This window comes from Coloeus monedula (genome assembly GCF_965178545.1).
Source record: "Coloeus monedula genome assembly, chromosome: 3".
Taxonomy (NCBI): domain Eukaryota; kingdom Metazoa; phylum Chordata; class Aves; order Passeriformes; family Corvidae; genus Coloeus; species Coloeus monedula.
The window spans coordinates 92,994,297-93,007,573 of NC_138783.1; the positions used below are offsets into that span (position 1 = coordinate 92,994,297).

General features: G+C 38.4%; 1 protein-coding gene across 1 annotated transcript; it reads right to left on the reverse strand.

Annotated features, from left to right (window-relative positions):
• Positions 1 to 4,856: 4,856 nt before the first annotated feature.
• Positions 4,857 to 10,800, reverse strand: CFAP97D2 (CFAP97 domain containing 2; the record flags this gene model as incomplete). The annotated part of the gene is given in 4 exon segments (XM_082277845.1): positions 4,857 to 4,979; positions 7,301 to 7,381; positions 10,697 to 10,758; positions 10,761 to 10,800. Coding segments are annotated over 4 exon segments (306 nt in total).
• Between the last annotated feature and the right edge of the window lie 2,477 nt (positions 10,801 to 13,277).

Consider the following 13,277-nt stretch of genomic DNA (forward strand, 5'->3'; position numbering starts at 1 on the left):
CTTCTTTACTAGCTGTTATAATCTCAAAGGAATTTTGTTGGGAATTACAAGGGAATGGCTTTTATGTCATTTTGCTTCACAGTTTTTTTCACTACACTGAAGACATAGTGTCTTTAATATCGACACTCTTACAGAATACTTAACCCCCTAGTATTGTAAACTATATGAATCCTTCCACTTAATTGTCCAAGGCACTCCAGCTAATTCTAGAGCTCTGTTACAGATTTTGCTAAGTTTAGCTGCATAGTTGAAAAGGTTAGTACCCTCACAACTCCATTATTTTGATGTGGGAGTTATCGTCTGCATAGGGACAGCAGTATTTTAACTTAAACTAGAGAATTCAAAATATGCTGATGCATAGGGTTGCAATCACAAAATGGGCTTGTGACCCCTGTTCTGCTGGTTCACCATGCCAGGAATGGACTGACTTTCAGAATGAGGGCAAAGCAAGAAGACTGGGGAAAGTAAAATTTCCAAATGCCAACATTATCCAAGAGGGAGTAAGAATTCTTTGCTACTTCCTAAATTGCTTTCACAGGAGACTACTGGAATAATGCTATTTCTGGAACTCTGTGTTGTTCTAGTTGTTCTTTTGCTTTCCATGATGAACATGATCTCTTTCTTTTTCCTTCATCTTACTTTTCACACATTCTTGTTTCATCTGTTTTTCTCTTATTTTTCCCCATCTCATTTAGAAGTCTGTTTTTTAAATTGTTCTTCCTGACAGAAAAGAGAAATCAATATAAATATATGTAAAATAAAGAACTTGTCACTGCCTTGATTTACTAACCTTATATGGCTTATTTTCAGGATTATTCTCTTGGTTAGCAAAGAAAGCTGACAAGTGCTTGCTGGTGATACAGCTGTTGTCTTCTTCCAGAGAAAAGAAAGGGAATTCTCCTTTTCTTTCATTCATGAGAACTGCCTGAGCCACCAGAGTCAGAGCAATTTCCACCAGTCAGGCCAGTGGAAAGACTGATTCAGATAAATTCTTTTTTCAGTTTGGATTGGTAAAGAATGTCCTTATGTAAAAAAGATTCTCACTTTTTCCTGCTGTTAGAGCATACATGTCACTAGTAAAAAGTTTTCAATTGAAAGAGACAGAGAGTAGAAAAATACTTGACAAGAAGTGGTATGACTTGTACTTTAATGAAGTTTGACTGTGGACTGGTGTCAGGTGAACTATAAAATCATAGGCGGATCATAGAGTAGCACAAGTTATGGCAGATCTTGCCAAATACTTCCACTGATCCTATTTTCATGTGTAATTTCACTGAATTTCTCCTGGTGATAAAGAGGTTTGCAGCAGGTATCTGCATCAAGTTTGCTTATTTGTCAAAAGACAAATGTCCTTCAAAAAGGCTCAACCATTTCTGAAATGGTGAGTGGAAAATGGTGTTTTCTAATGAGTACTTCTTACAGATGTTCTAGTACCTGATAATTACAGAGCACAGACTTCACAGCTGATGTGGTGAAGGCTGCAGTATGTATTTAGTTTTCCATATTTTGGTGCTTTCTGACTGTGAAGCACCTGGCTTTACAACCTTACTACTTTTTATATAATTATTTGGTTTGCAATATTGCCTCCACAGCAATTAAAGCTGCCTCATATTTTTCATTGTAGAAGCCTCTCTTTTAATTGCAAGTTTCTTGGTCAAGTCTTAACTGTTTGGGTTGAAGCTTTCCATTCTTGCATTCTGCCTCTGACTAAACAGTTTTGGGAAGCTTTAGGAAAACCAACCAATATAGCTGTATTCCAGAACGGTCTCCAGACAGAAGTTGGGGAGAGGTTGGGGTAGATTTTGGTTTTGGTGCCACAATTTTTATTTCTTTTTCTTTTGAGTGCTTTGCCTTTCCTTGAACAAGCCCTCCGGAATTAGAACTGGGACCAAAGATTTGAGAAAAGGATAGTCATGGGGTAGAAGAAATACCATTTACTGTCCTCCAAAGACTCGGGCAAATTTTGATGAGCTACACCTTTGAAAATCCTTTTACATGTGTTCAGAAAGTACTGACTTCAAAAATATTTATTTCAGTGGCCTCAGGCTAGAGATAATGGGTAAGGAAGTGAATATAGTGAATATACAGATAGTATAAACCACATCCATATATATTGAATCAGATTCACATGACAGAGGACATACCTCAAAAATCAAGACACATGACCAAGGTAATAGGGAGGATGGGTAAAGGCAGAGCTGAGGCCAGCTACCTGCTTGATGGGCAGTGCTGCAGCTTCCCTCTGGTTTGTGTGGGACAAAGGTTGGGAGTTTCTGACTTAGAGGGCTCAAAGCCCACTGAGATGGACATGGAAAAGCAAAAGACAATCAATTTTCTTTCTCTGGAAAGCTTGCCAAAACCTCTTATTGCCATTTTGTTGCTGATTTTCTTTACCTGTTACTGATGAAAATAAGAACCTGGTTACTTTGCCAGTGTAGATTTTGGAGCCCTCAATGCATGTGCCCTTCTGGTCACCTTAAATGTTGTTGCTGTGTCTGGCTGTTTCTCTCAGGGAACTGGTAAGCAATTGCTTCTGGTTTTTTGAATTATTTTTAGATTATTTCTGAGAGCGCCATCTCTCCATGGTGCACAGCCTGATTGTAGAAACTACAGAAGTTACAAATCACTTAATAAAGTCTGAAGAGCACTTTGGGATTCATTTGATAAGAGTGGCTGCATTAAGTGAAAGGCTGTTAATTGTGTGGCTGGCTGCCATGTGCAGTTAATCCCCAACACAAAAGTGCGGTGAAATGTGCTCTATGAGCAGTTCCGATCCAGAAATAACTGCGAAGGGATGAACAGAAGCTCAGGGCTACCTTTCGACTCTGTGATTTACACTGCCCACAAGGATAGCTCGCAATGTTGGCCATGTATTTTTCAGCTTGTTGCCAATCCTCATGCCATCATTGAACCTGATACTGAGGCTGGGACTTTGTAATTCTATCCAGAATGGCACAGTTCTCCTGGTTCGCTTTTCACAGCTCCTGCTTTCATTTTTCTTCAATTAAACTAGAGGGGAAAACCATATAAGTGGAATCAAACTTCTTCACACTTGTTTGTGTTCCCATGCCTGGGAACCCAGAATGTGAAATATTTGCCAATCTTCTGTTAGGGGGAATTTTGCCTGAAATTTTATACCTCCCCTACAGGGACTTGCTCCTTCTTGATCTGCATTAACTGGCCCTTGTAACCCAATCTTTTTGTCCTTCCTAAGAGGATAGACTTGGTTCAGTACTTTCCAAACACACCCCTACCTATATGGAATTTTGGGACATTTTACAAGAAGACCAATTCTATAGCTTTATCTAAGATTAATGCCAACCCTCCAGTCTTGGAATTGCAGTAGTGCAGTACTGTAGGTGAGGGCACAGCTGGTGTTTGAGATGCTTAACCATCGATTTCAGTTGCTTTGGTTTATAAGTTTCTTTTGTGTACAAATCTGATATACTGAGTTAAGAAGCATGAAGATAGTGGAGATAAACCTACTGCCTCAAATGCCTTGGAAACTTTCTGTGATTTCTTAGACTGCAATTTTCCAGGCAGCTGAGTTGATCTCACAGCAGTCTCCTGCCACCAAAAAAAGCAAAGGAGTTGCACTTTTCCTTCCCCTTCTCATCTCCCCACTGCTCCTACTGTGTGGTCTTCTCCATCCCTTGCAACAGCCCTGGAATTCATGACTTTGCAGAAAGTGGCAGAAAAACCATCTAGGTTTGTTTGGTTTTGTTGGGTTAATTTTCTGCTGCTGTCACGAATTTAATTAGCTAATGGAGAGGTTTGGTGAAAATCAGAGAAAGAAAGAAAGAAAGAAAGAAACAGGAGTTTGCCACTTGAATCATGAACAGAGAGAAGGAATGGAAAGGAGCAGGATGCTCTGCTCCTTCCGTATCTTGTGGAATCACAGCTTCAGCAGTGGAATTAACTGATGCTTGTTGATGCCTGCACAGATCTGGATATTATTCACTAGTGACAAGCTGTAAGTGCTATAATGTAGATTTTCATGATGTGGCCATGACCAGCTCTGCTTCAGATATAGGAATTGTGCAAATGTCAGGATATTCGTGACAGTGATGTGTAGTGAGTTCTACCTGGGTCATTTCACCTGAGCAGCATTTGCTGTCTGGAGACACTTTAGGGCCTGGTAAATAGACAGTCTAGCATGAAGTAGACTGGCTGCAAATGAATCACAGGAGATAACAACCACCACCTGAGCTATACAAACCCTTCACTTCAAAAGCTTGTCCCTGTTGTTGACTGGTTTGCTGTGCCCTATTTGGGATATGAATTTCCTCCTGAATCAAAAATATTTAAGATGGTTTTCTCTGGTGATAAATCTTCAAGGCACATTTTGCTTGGTCTCCTTTGAGCAGTAAATTAAATTTTCACTTTTGCCTGCTTCCTGCTCCACTTTAAAAAAAAAAAAATTCTATTTTTGCTCTGGCTTTATTTCATCTCTCAGCTTTGGGTCTCTCTTTTTCCGGTGGTGTCTGTAGGAAAAACTGGCAAAGTCAGCAACAATGACTCACTTAGCAGGATCAACAGCTTTGCTGAGACATAACAGGTTTGCTTCAATTATTTTCTTAAAGTAGGGCAATGTTTCCCCCTCCCTATTTTTTTTTTTCATTCCCTCAGTTATTAAACTGAAAAACTAATTTAAATCCATCTTCTCTTCAACAGAGTGTAGGAGGGAAATGACCTGGCATTAGATTTCATGTGACAGAACAAGCAAATGGCTTTCTGAAGTGTTGATTATACCTTAGGCTGCCTTTTAAATGTGTCCTCACAGAGCAGTTTATCCTTAGCTATGTTTGTTACCGGGAAGGAAACTTGATAACTACATGGAAATAGTGCTGCTGATGTTACCTTTTGGCCTTATAGTCATTTTTGTTGTCAGTTTGTCCCTTTGTTCTCATGATGCAGGACATCTTCTCCAGCAGCAAACAGTTGTCTCTTTCAGTGGCAGAAAGTTGGTCTTCCTCCAACTTTGTGTACAGAAGGGATGAAGAAATGATTCTGGTTTTACAAAGGCATAACAAGCACCAGTGATGTATCATGGATACCCAATGGGGTGTTCAAAATTGCTGTCCCCTTCTCTACACAGCATGCAAAAGACACTGATAAGGTAAGCTCTGTGCTCTTATTGAGAGAACCCTTTTTTCCACCATTTTCATGGTGACACAGGGAGAGAAAGCCCTTTGCAATGCTGTGAATTTGACCCTGAAACACTCTCCTGCAACCACAGCCACAGCCTGCATGATTAGTGAATGCATTTCATCAGTGCAAGCAACATTTCTATGAATATTTGTCAGCTTATTTTCCAGAATCATCATCATAATTTTTGTCTCTAGCAGCCTTCATAGGCTCTTTTCAAAAGCAAGGATTCTTATGGACAGTGTACAAGCACATGATGGGACTTGTCCAGACTTCCGTGAAGTCAATATGAAGTCAATCTGTTATCTTTGATGGGCTTTGGATCAAATGGAAACTTTTCCATTGACTTCAGTGAGATTTGGAGTAAGTCCAGTTGCAGGCCATTTTTGTCCTGGAGGGATTGCAGTCTGGTATAAGTAGAGGAGCAACAACTGAGTGTAATGAACAAATGGAGACAGATGTATGAGGAAGTATAAGCTAGTTCTTTTCATTGTTATCATGATTTTAAACCTTTTAAAATTTGATTTTAAAAAGGAAGATATTAATAATATCAATCTCTAAAGTTAACTGTGTCAACAGTGGATGAAAATTGAAATAGTCCAGTGGAAGAGAGAGAATCTCTTTGGACATCCTGAGGCTTTGTCTAATTTGTGAAAAATGTTACCATATCGTTTTTCAAAGAGCACAGATCCATGCTAAAAGTGTGTTTGTGGGGTTTGGGAAGGAATGGGGTAGAGGTGAAGAGAAAAACTTATTTATAAGACTACCTGAGGCCCAACAATGCCTTTTCTGAAGGAAGGGCTGAATTGAAGATGACCAGAGAGAGGCTGCATGGAGGAAAGCAGGGAAAGCACAGTTTTCATAGCTGGACTTCAACATCTCGTTCTCAAAAAGCTCTTGGAACAGAATCGCTGAAGGAAGAGTCTTGTTTTAAGCATACTAATTCAGTCTTTTCCTTTCTCATCCTTTCCTTCCCCATATTTGATCCTAGGCACTCCAAAGATATTTTAGGTCCTATACAAAACAAATAGTAAATCCTGCTCATCCAGATCTGACAATTTTGAGTGGCTAATGTTACAGTAGCAGGTTTCTGGAGGGAAGCTAGTGCATCTGCCTTGTTTGCTGGGCTTTGTAACCAAAGCAAGCCAGATGCTGGTCTCACTGTAGTATAAAGGTACCTAAAACCAGTGCATTAAGTCATCCCATGACCTAATAACCCTCTGGAGAATGATTGTAAAGAAGAACTGGATAACAGAATATTCAAAAAAATTTTTTTCTCCCCTCTTTCTGTGTGTGGGGGGTTATGCAGTGTTTCATTTTCAAATGAATTTAAGCAATTATTTTTACAGTAATGGGAAAAAAATTAACAGCAGCAGTTGAACCCACATCCTAATATAGCATGTGAATTTATGCGTGAAGAAGAAATGAATTGTTTTGCTAGTGAAATGATTTTAAGGTGCCTGGGGATTATTATGTCGCACAGTGAGATGATAAACAATTTTAAGGAAATTAATTCTGAAGTCCTTATATGGGTTACGCTCCCATTGCCTGAGGGGCTCTGTGTTGGAAATTAAGTCTTTGACGGGGTTTAGCTGCACGTATTTTCTACTTTGCTTACATTTGGTGGTGTGTTTTCTTCCTTTTTTTTTTTTTTTTTTTAATTGTTATTTCCTTTTAGTGAGCAGAGATAATTAGCTAACAATTTTTTTCCACTCTTATCCTTTAATAAAAATTAGTCTCTTGGGAACAGTAAGATTTTGAAGGATAACTGCCATTCAAGGCTACCCATTGTTATTTCTTATGCTTTGAATATGTTAACATCCTATTATTCAGTTCCTTGCTCTGCATCTTGGTGATTTTACTATTCTTGTTATTTGCAATGTTATTTTCATGGCTGTGCAGAAGTACATCTTAGGAGGCTATTTGAACACTTCAGCACTTGTTAATCTGAAACACTCTGATTTCATCAATAATCATAAAATAAGTTATTTAACGTTGCCGGGAATGTGCTATTCATGGATCCTGATAGTCCTGTTGTAACAATCACTTCACTGAGGGGAAAAAAAAGGCCCTGAAATTGTGACCATCTGGTAGGCTCTTTGTTTCCTTTGAGAGGAGATGTGAAGGCCCGGTGAAATAGCCGATACTATACTTTCAGCTTTCCTAGATTCTGATGGAGGTGGCCATATTTTCGTGGGGCACATGTGTCCACTAATGGTTTTGCTGTCTGGATCTGAAACAGAAATGAAACGTTTATCCTTTTTCGTTGGAAATACCCCTGCATATCATTGCAGAAGATCTTTTAATTCCTGTGTTCTGTTTTGTTAGCTGGCAGTAACACTATTAAACATATGATTCATTGTATCAGCAAAGCCAGACTTGCCCAGAAGAGTAGTGGAATATGGAAACGTTAAAGAAAGTTGTTCTGAAGTCTGATAGAGATGCAAAGTTTTCTTTATGTTGGAAAAATGTAGAAAATGCATACAGTCTGGTTACAGTTGTGTTGATGTTATGCTACAGAAATGACTGTCTAAGAGAAGGCAGGCATTTTTTATTAGGCATCCAGAAATAAAAAGACTAGTGTAAGAAGGCCCTAGGTACTCCTAAGGTTAGTCAGGTCTTCCAAAAGGTTACATATTTAGGATGCTGCCGGAGAGGTAAGAATAGTGGAAAAGGACTTCTTGTGTTGAAAGTATTCCCAGGTCTCTTCTTATTAGCGTCTTAGAACAATCATTAAGAGTATGTTGTGGATCTAATAATTCTAATGGAGCTGGTAGTTCAGTGGCATAATATTTATCTCCATCTGACCTAAATAGCTGTGCAACATATGAGGGAGAAGAATAATCTGTGAGCTGTGTTGGACTAAGTAAACCCCATGGAAGAAAAGCTGGTAACGGAGTGAGACAGGATTAAGAGGGGAGACCACTTTGTCTCAGAGTGGGCTTCTGCAGGGAGTGACACTGCATCAGTCGAAGCAAAGATACCATGATTTTTATCATGAAATACATTCTCCCTCTCTCATAACTTACACATGAACTTTTCCAACTCAGGCAGAGTCAGTGATACGGAAAGAAGAGAGAAATACTTGCTATTTAAAAAATAAGAGACTGACAAGTAAAAGCAGCAAGCACGTCACCAACACAAACCCCTCAATGTAGGACATGTCAAAAGCACTGCCTGAATGCAACAGAAGTCTTCCATGTCTCTTTCTGAAGCACCTTTGTGAAAAGCCAAAGACCAGGCTTGAATCCCTGATAGCAGACTTGTCATACATACTATCAGGACAGGCTCCTTGCTTTTAGAACAGAGTGAATAATTTACAGCATTGGCTGGGATAATGTTTAGCAGTTTCTAACTTTGAAACTTGCTTGAGCTGCTTGGCTTCTTGTGAAAACATTCAGCTGCTTTTTTTTGTGCAGCCATCTCAGAGGAGGTGGGATCCCAGAAGGAAACTGCTCTCAATTCCAACTGTTTTCAGGGGATGATGCATCCTTTCTAGATCTGCATCCTTTCTAGATCCCATCAGGGGATTTTTACTGGATAGCAAAACTAAACTTGGAAAATCTGTGGGAGTTTTGGCTTCTGCTATCTCCTCTGACTCTTCAGGTGCCTTTAATTAGCATACTATTAAGTTATTTAAAAAATAAGTTTAAGAAGCCATGTAATTTGTAAAAGAGGGTTGTTACTGTACCTGTCAGTACAAATCACCAGTGTAAAGAACAAAATGTGATATTTATGTAAACTCTGATATTAATTTGTAGATGTGCAAAAACTTGAGTTTTTTTAAGTTTCAAACTTGAAACAACAAAAGGTGGTTTTAGAAACCAGATTTCTTCAGTAGAATTCATATCAATATAATTTCATTTTCTGCAAAATGTTGTGAAAAATTTCTGTCTCATTCTTATATGCACAACTGTAAAAGGTAAACCTGGCATTTATAAGCCCACTGTTATCTCTGTTCAGGACTTTACAGATGGTTTTGGAACCATTTTATATTTAATCATATGCACAATATTGCAGAGAGGAAATGTAACTTTTGGTATTTTTTTCCCTGTTCCTTTCTTCTATTAAGAAAACAGCAAAATTATTCAGACTGGATGCATTTGCTCTTGTGTTCATCAAAACATGCTGACATTTTTTGTACCTTTGCAGCATGGAGAAAACGATAACTTATCCCTAAACGTTGCCATTCACATACAAGAAGTGTACCTTGTTTTTTCCCTTGCTTCCTATTTTTCCCCTTTCTTTCTTGCTCTGGTTCATTTTGTTTGTGAGCTCCTTCAATGCAAAGCTTTCACATCACCAAGCAGAGACCCTTATGTTTTCTCAGAGCGATTTCTGTCTCTCTTGGTAGATCAAAAGTCCGGGCCCCAGGGGGCTGTGTCATTCAGGACAACCTGCCAAATTGCCCTGCTGACCCAGGTACCATAGCTGCAGATACCTCTGGTCTGGTAGCTGGTGTTCAGTGCATCAAGCCTGTGTTTGTGCCAGGAGAAGGCACAGTGAATTTTCTGGCAAACCAGCACATGAATTTAGAAGCACCAGCATGACGACACAGGGGCACTTGAACAGGCCACTCTTTGGTCACTGTTAATCTCTGCTTGGTGTGAACCTCATAATAAGAAACAAAATTCTGTACTTTCTAAGCCATCCTTTGCTCAAGATGATAGTTGTTCTTTCTCTTTGCTTGCACTCAGAAATTAATAGTTGTGTTTAATCCAAGAGCAATTGAGTCATGGGAAATATTTTGTTCTCTATAAATACTTTTCTTCACTATATATCATGGTGATCTCTAACCTCTATTCTTGGCCCTTCATGCATACATGAAGTACACTGCTCTGTACACTGAACAAAGAGGAGTCCTGTATGGACAGTGGATGCTGCGAGTATTCAGCTACACTAGTATCAGTTCCCTGCTTTAAAAGAGCCACTGCTTTAATAGTCATGCTTATAAACAGTAGTGAGCCTCTTGAGGTTAATTCATACAGAAATAAATTTATTTATTTCAATAGTGTGAATTTAGTTAGGAACATATGTCAAATTCAATTCTCTACCTCATCTTTAACTTTTTTCCACCTGCAAGTCAAATCAGGGGAACAATGGAAGGAAGTAAGGAAGGAAGGAAGATATTTTTACACAGCTAATGAAGCAGATTCAGTCTGGAAATAATGAAGAACTATTTCTTCGTATTAAAGCTAATTGTATTGTGATACAATCTTCCTAAGGTAGCAATACAGTTGAATCATCACTGATGGTATTCACTGCTTACAGATTTTGAAGAAGGCACAGTCCTGCATTATTACTGATTTGGAGCAAATGACTAACAAAATCTTTTTCGCTTCTAAATTTGGTGAAAATCATTATGATGCCCTAAATGGACACAAAAGCTATACATATATTTTCTGGATATTATCAAAACATGTCTCTTGTACCTTATTGCTCAACAGTAGCTTTCACAATGCATTAAGAATGAATAGAGAGATGCTGTAGTTCTTTTGGGTAAGCATAATTTTTAATGAAGAATTAAAGAACATGCTCTTTATCAAACAGTTGTACCCATCCTTTCCTTGTGTTCTTCATACTTTGCTTTGTCCCATTTTAGCTGAAAGAGTTGTTGCCACATGGTAGAATTGACAGGTAGGCTTGATGCATCTTCCACAAAATAAAGCATCTCTGAAACTGGGCTCTTTTCTTTTATTTAAAAAAAAAAAAAAAAAAAAAAAAGTGTGAGTAACACCAGTCTGAGTCTTTTCTAAAGCAAAGCCCTGGGGACTTGTGGTATGCTTGTAGCCAGTCACGTGGGGGTTGTCATGGCATCGTTGCACAGAAAAGGAATGAATAGCTGGTGGTAGCATTTTAAACAATACTTTTAACAAATAGAAAACAAGAACTGAATGTTATAGCAAAGAGTATTTTATTCATATATAAAATAGATTACCAGTTATACTTCAGCTCTGTCTTTCCTTCTACTGGTGAAGGAAAGACAGTGGTATAAGCCATTAATAAGATGCATGGCAGGGGGGTTGGAACTAGGCATCTTTAAGGTCCCTTCCAACCCAACCCAATCTATGATTCTACGAATAGTTCATACAAATATGTAAAGGACTGCATAATGGGCTATATTTACTGAGTCTTGAATTGAATGGCACACCTCAGTAATGCTCTGAACAAACCCATAGTGTCATCTTTTGCTCTGCAACAAATTTTTTCAAACATTTATTTAATTGATTAAAAATGCACTTTTCAAAAGCCAGGGCAAATGTGTTCATACTGAAATAGTTCTGGGGTTTAGTAGCCTTTTCACCTTTCTTTATCTGCTTGACATCTGACAGCTGAGAAAAGCAGACAGGCTTCCAAAAGCCATTTAGCAAGCTGACTACTGGTTCTCATAAAGAACCACCTTGGATTTCATTTAGGCAATATTTGGCAGAAAACTGAATGGGCAAAGATGTTTCCTCAGGCCCTCTCAAAAATAGAAAAGGTTCTTCTAGCTTCAAGGTTCTTCTAGCTTCTTCAAGGTCAGCTTGGCCTCCTCCAAAGATGACTTTGAGCTGACACAGATCATTTGATGTATGTCCTCATGGTATGGAGCGCCCTGAAGCTAGGTCTGGCAGATTGCTGAAGATGTTTCCTTTTGGTTCATGTATTTGCTTTATAAGATCTTTAGTTCCTAAGGAGAAGACTTGAATTACAACTTGCAGCTGCCATGGGTCTTTTAAAATAGGTAGAATAATGCACATTATATAAGAGTACTGGGATGTAGGGAGGGAACCTGTGGCAGATAGTACCAAAATTCACTAACCAAAATTGGTCTGTTCAAGGATGAACCTGGGGATATTCCTTTTTACTTCAAAGCTGTTTGTGCAGGTTGATCTTACGCAGTGTTTCATGTGGATGCAGCAACACATCTATCACACAACTACTCAACACAGAATCGGGGCCAGTGCTCTTTTTAATATGTATCTTGATTACCTTTTTCATTTCAGTGGTTGAAGTAAGGTTGATTATAGGCATTAGTGATTTTTATTACACTTGGTGTGAAATGGAGCTTACACAACAGAAGCAGACATATAATTAAAATCTTGATACCTACTAATTTTGAGCTGTAAGGCAAATACTCTTATTTTCAGACAAATGATGGAAGGAAATGAAGAGTGGTTTTTTTCAGCTGTTTGTGTTCTTAATTTCTTGTTAATATAAAAAGAAAGATGTGGAGAGTGTCAGTCAAAATAATAAAGAGTACAGAGTTGAAGTACATTTTTTCAAATACCTATATAAAACTGAACTGTACACATAACATAATTATATTTTGCTCTTGAACAAATAAAAGTTCTTGGCAGGGTCTTGGCCTTGGTCTTTTAAACGCTATGTGTTTAATGATCTGTTATGGACTGATCTGAAGGACATCATTATCTTTTTGCTGATTTTGATTAAACCCTTAAAGTATAAGAAAAACATAGACTCTTACATTGATGGAAACACAGCCCAATAAGAAATTGAAATCACCTGGCACAGGTCCCCAGCTGTTTCTGAATTAAAGTCCATGAAGGGAAGTGGCTTTAAACTTCCTCCTTGGTTGCCTCTTTCTACCCTCAGAAACTGGGCATATATACATTCTAAACTGGGTTCTGGGGGGATTTTGTTATTGCTGGGTTTTGTTTTATTTTGACTTAAGGAAAGAAAAACTCAGCAGTTTCAATGGCTGTCTTCATGCTGAGCTACCTAAGGTCCAGAAGATGGTGACAGAAGACAGGGACAGTAGGTCCTACCTCTAGATCTTATTTCACTTCTAAACCTAGAGCTACAGTAGGGAATTCTTTAGACTGGTGCTTCACTGCTTAGTCAAAGCAGTCTTCTGAAGCATCCTTAAAAAGCTGCAGACTGGACTTGCATGTAATTTCTTAATAGCAAAAGGTACTTGCTAAAGAACAGATGAGAAATGAGTAGATTATGAACATAAGAAATTTTTTTTTTTTTTGCAAAAAATGCATTTTCCACTATGTATTAAGACACAAATACATTTAGCTTTTACACACAGCAGAGAGAATTGTGTTTTCTGCAGCATAAGAGCAAGGTAGTCAATACCAGAACCACTTAATCTTGGAGCGTGCCCAGCTTCTCATTGGAGA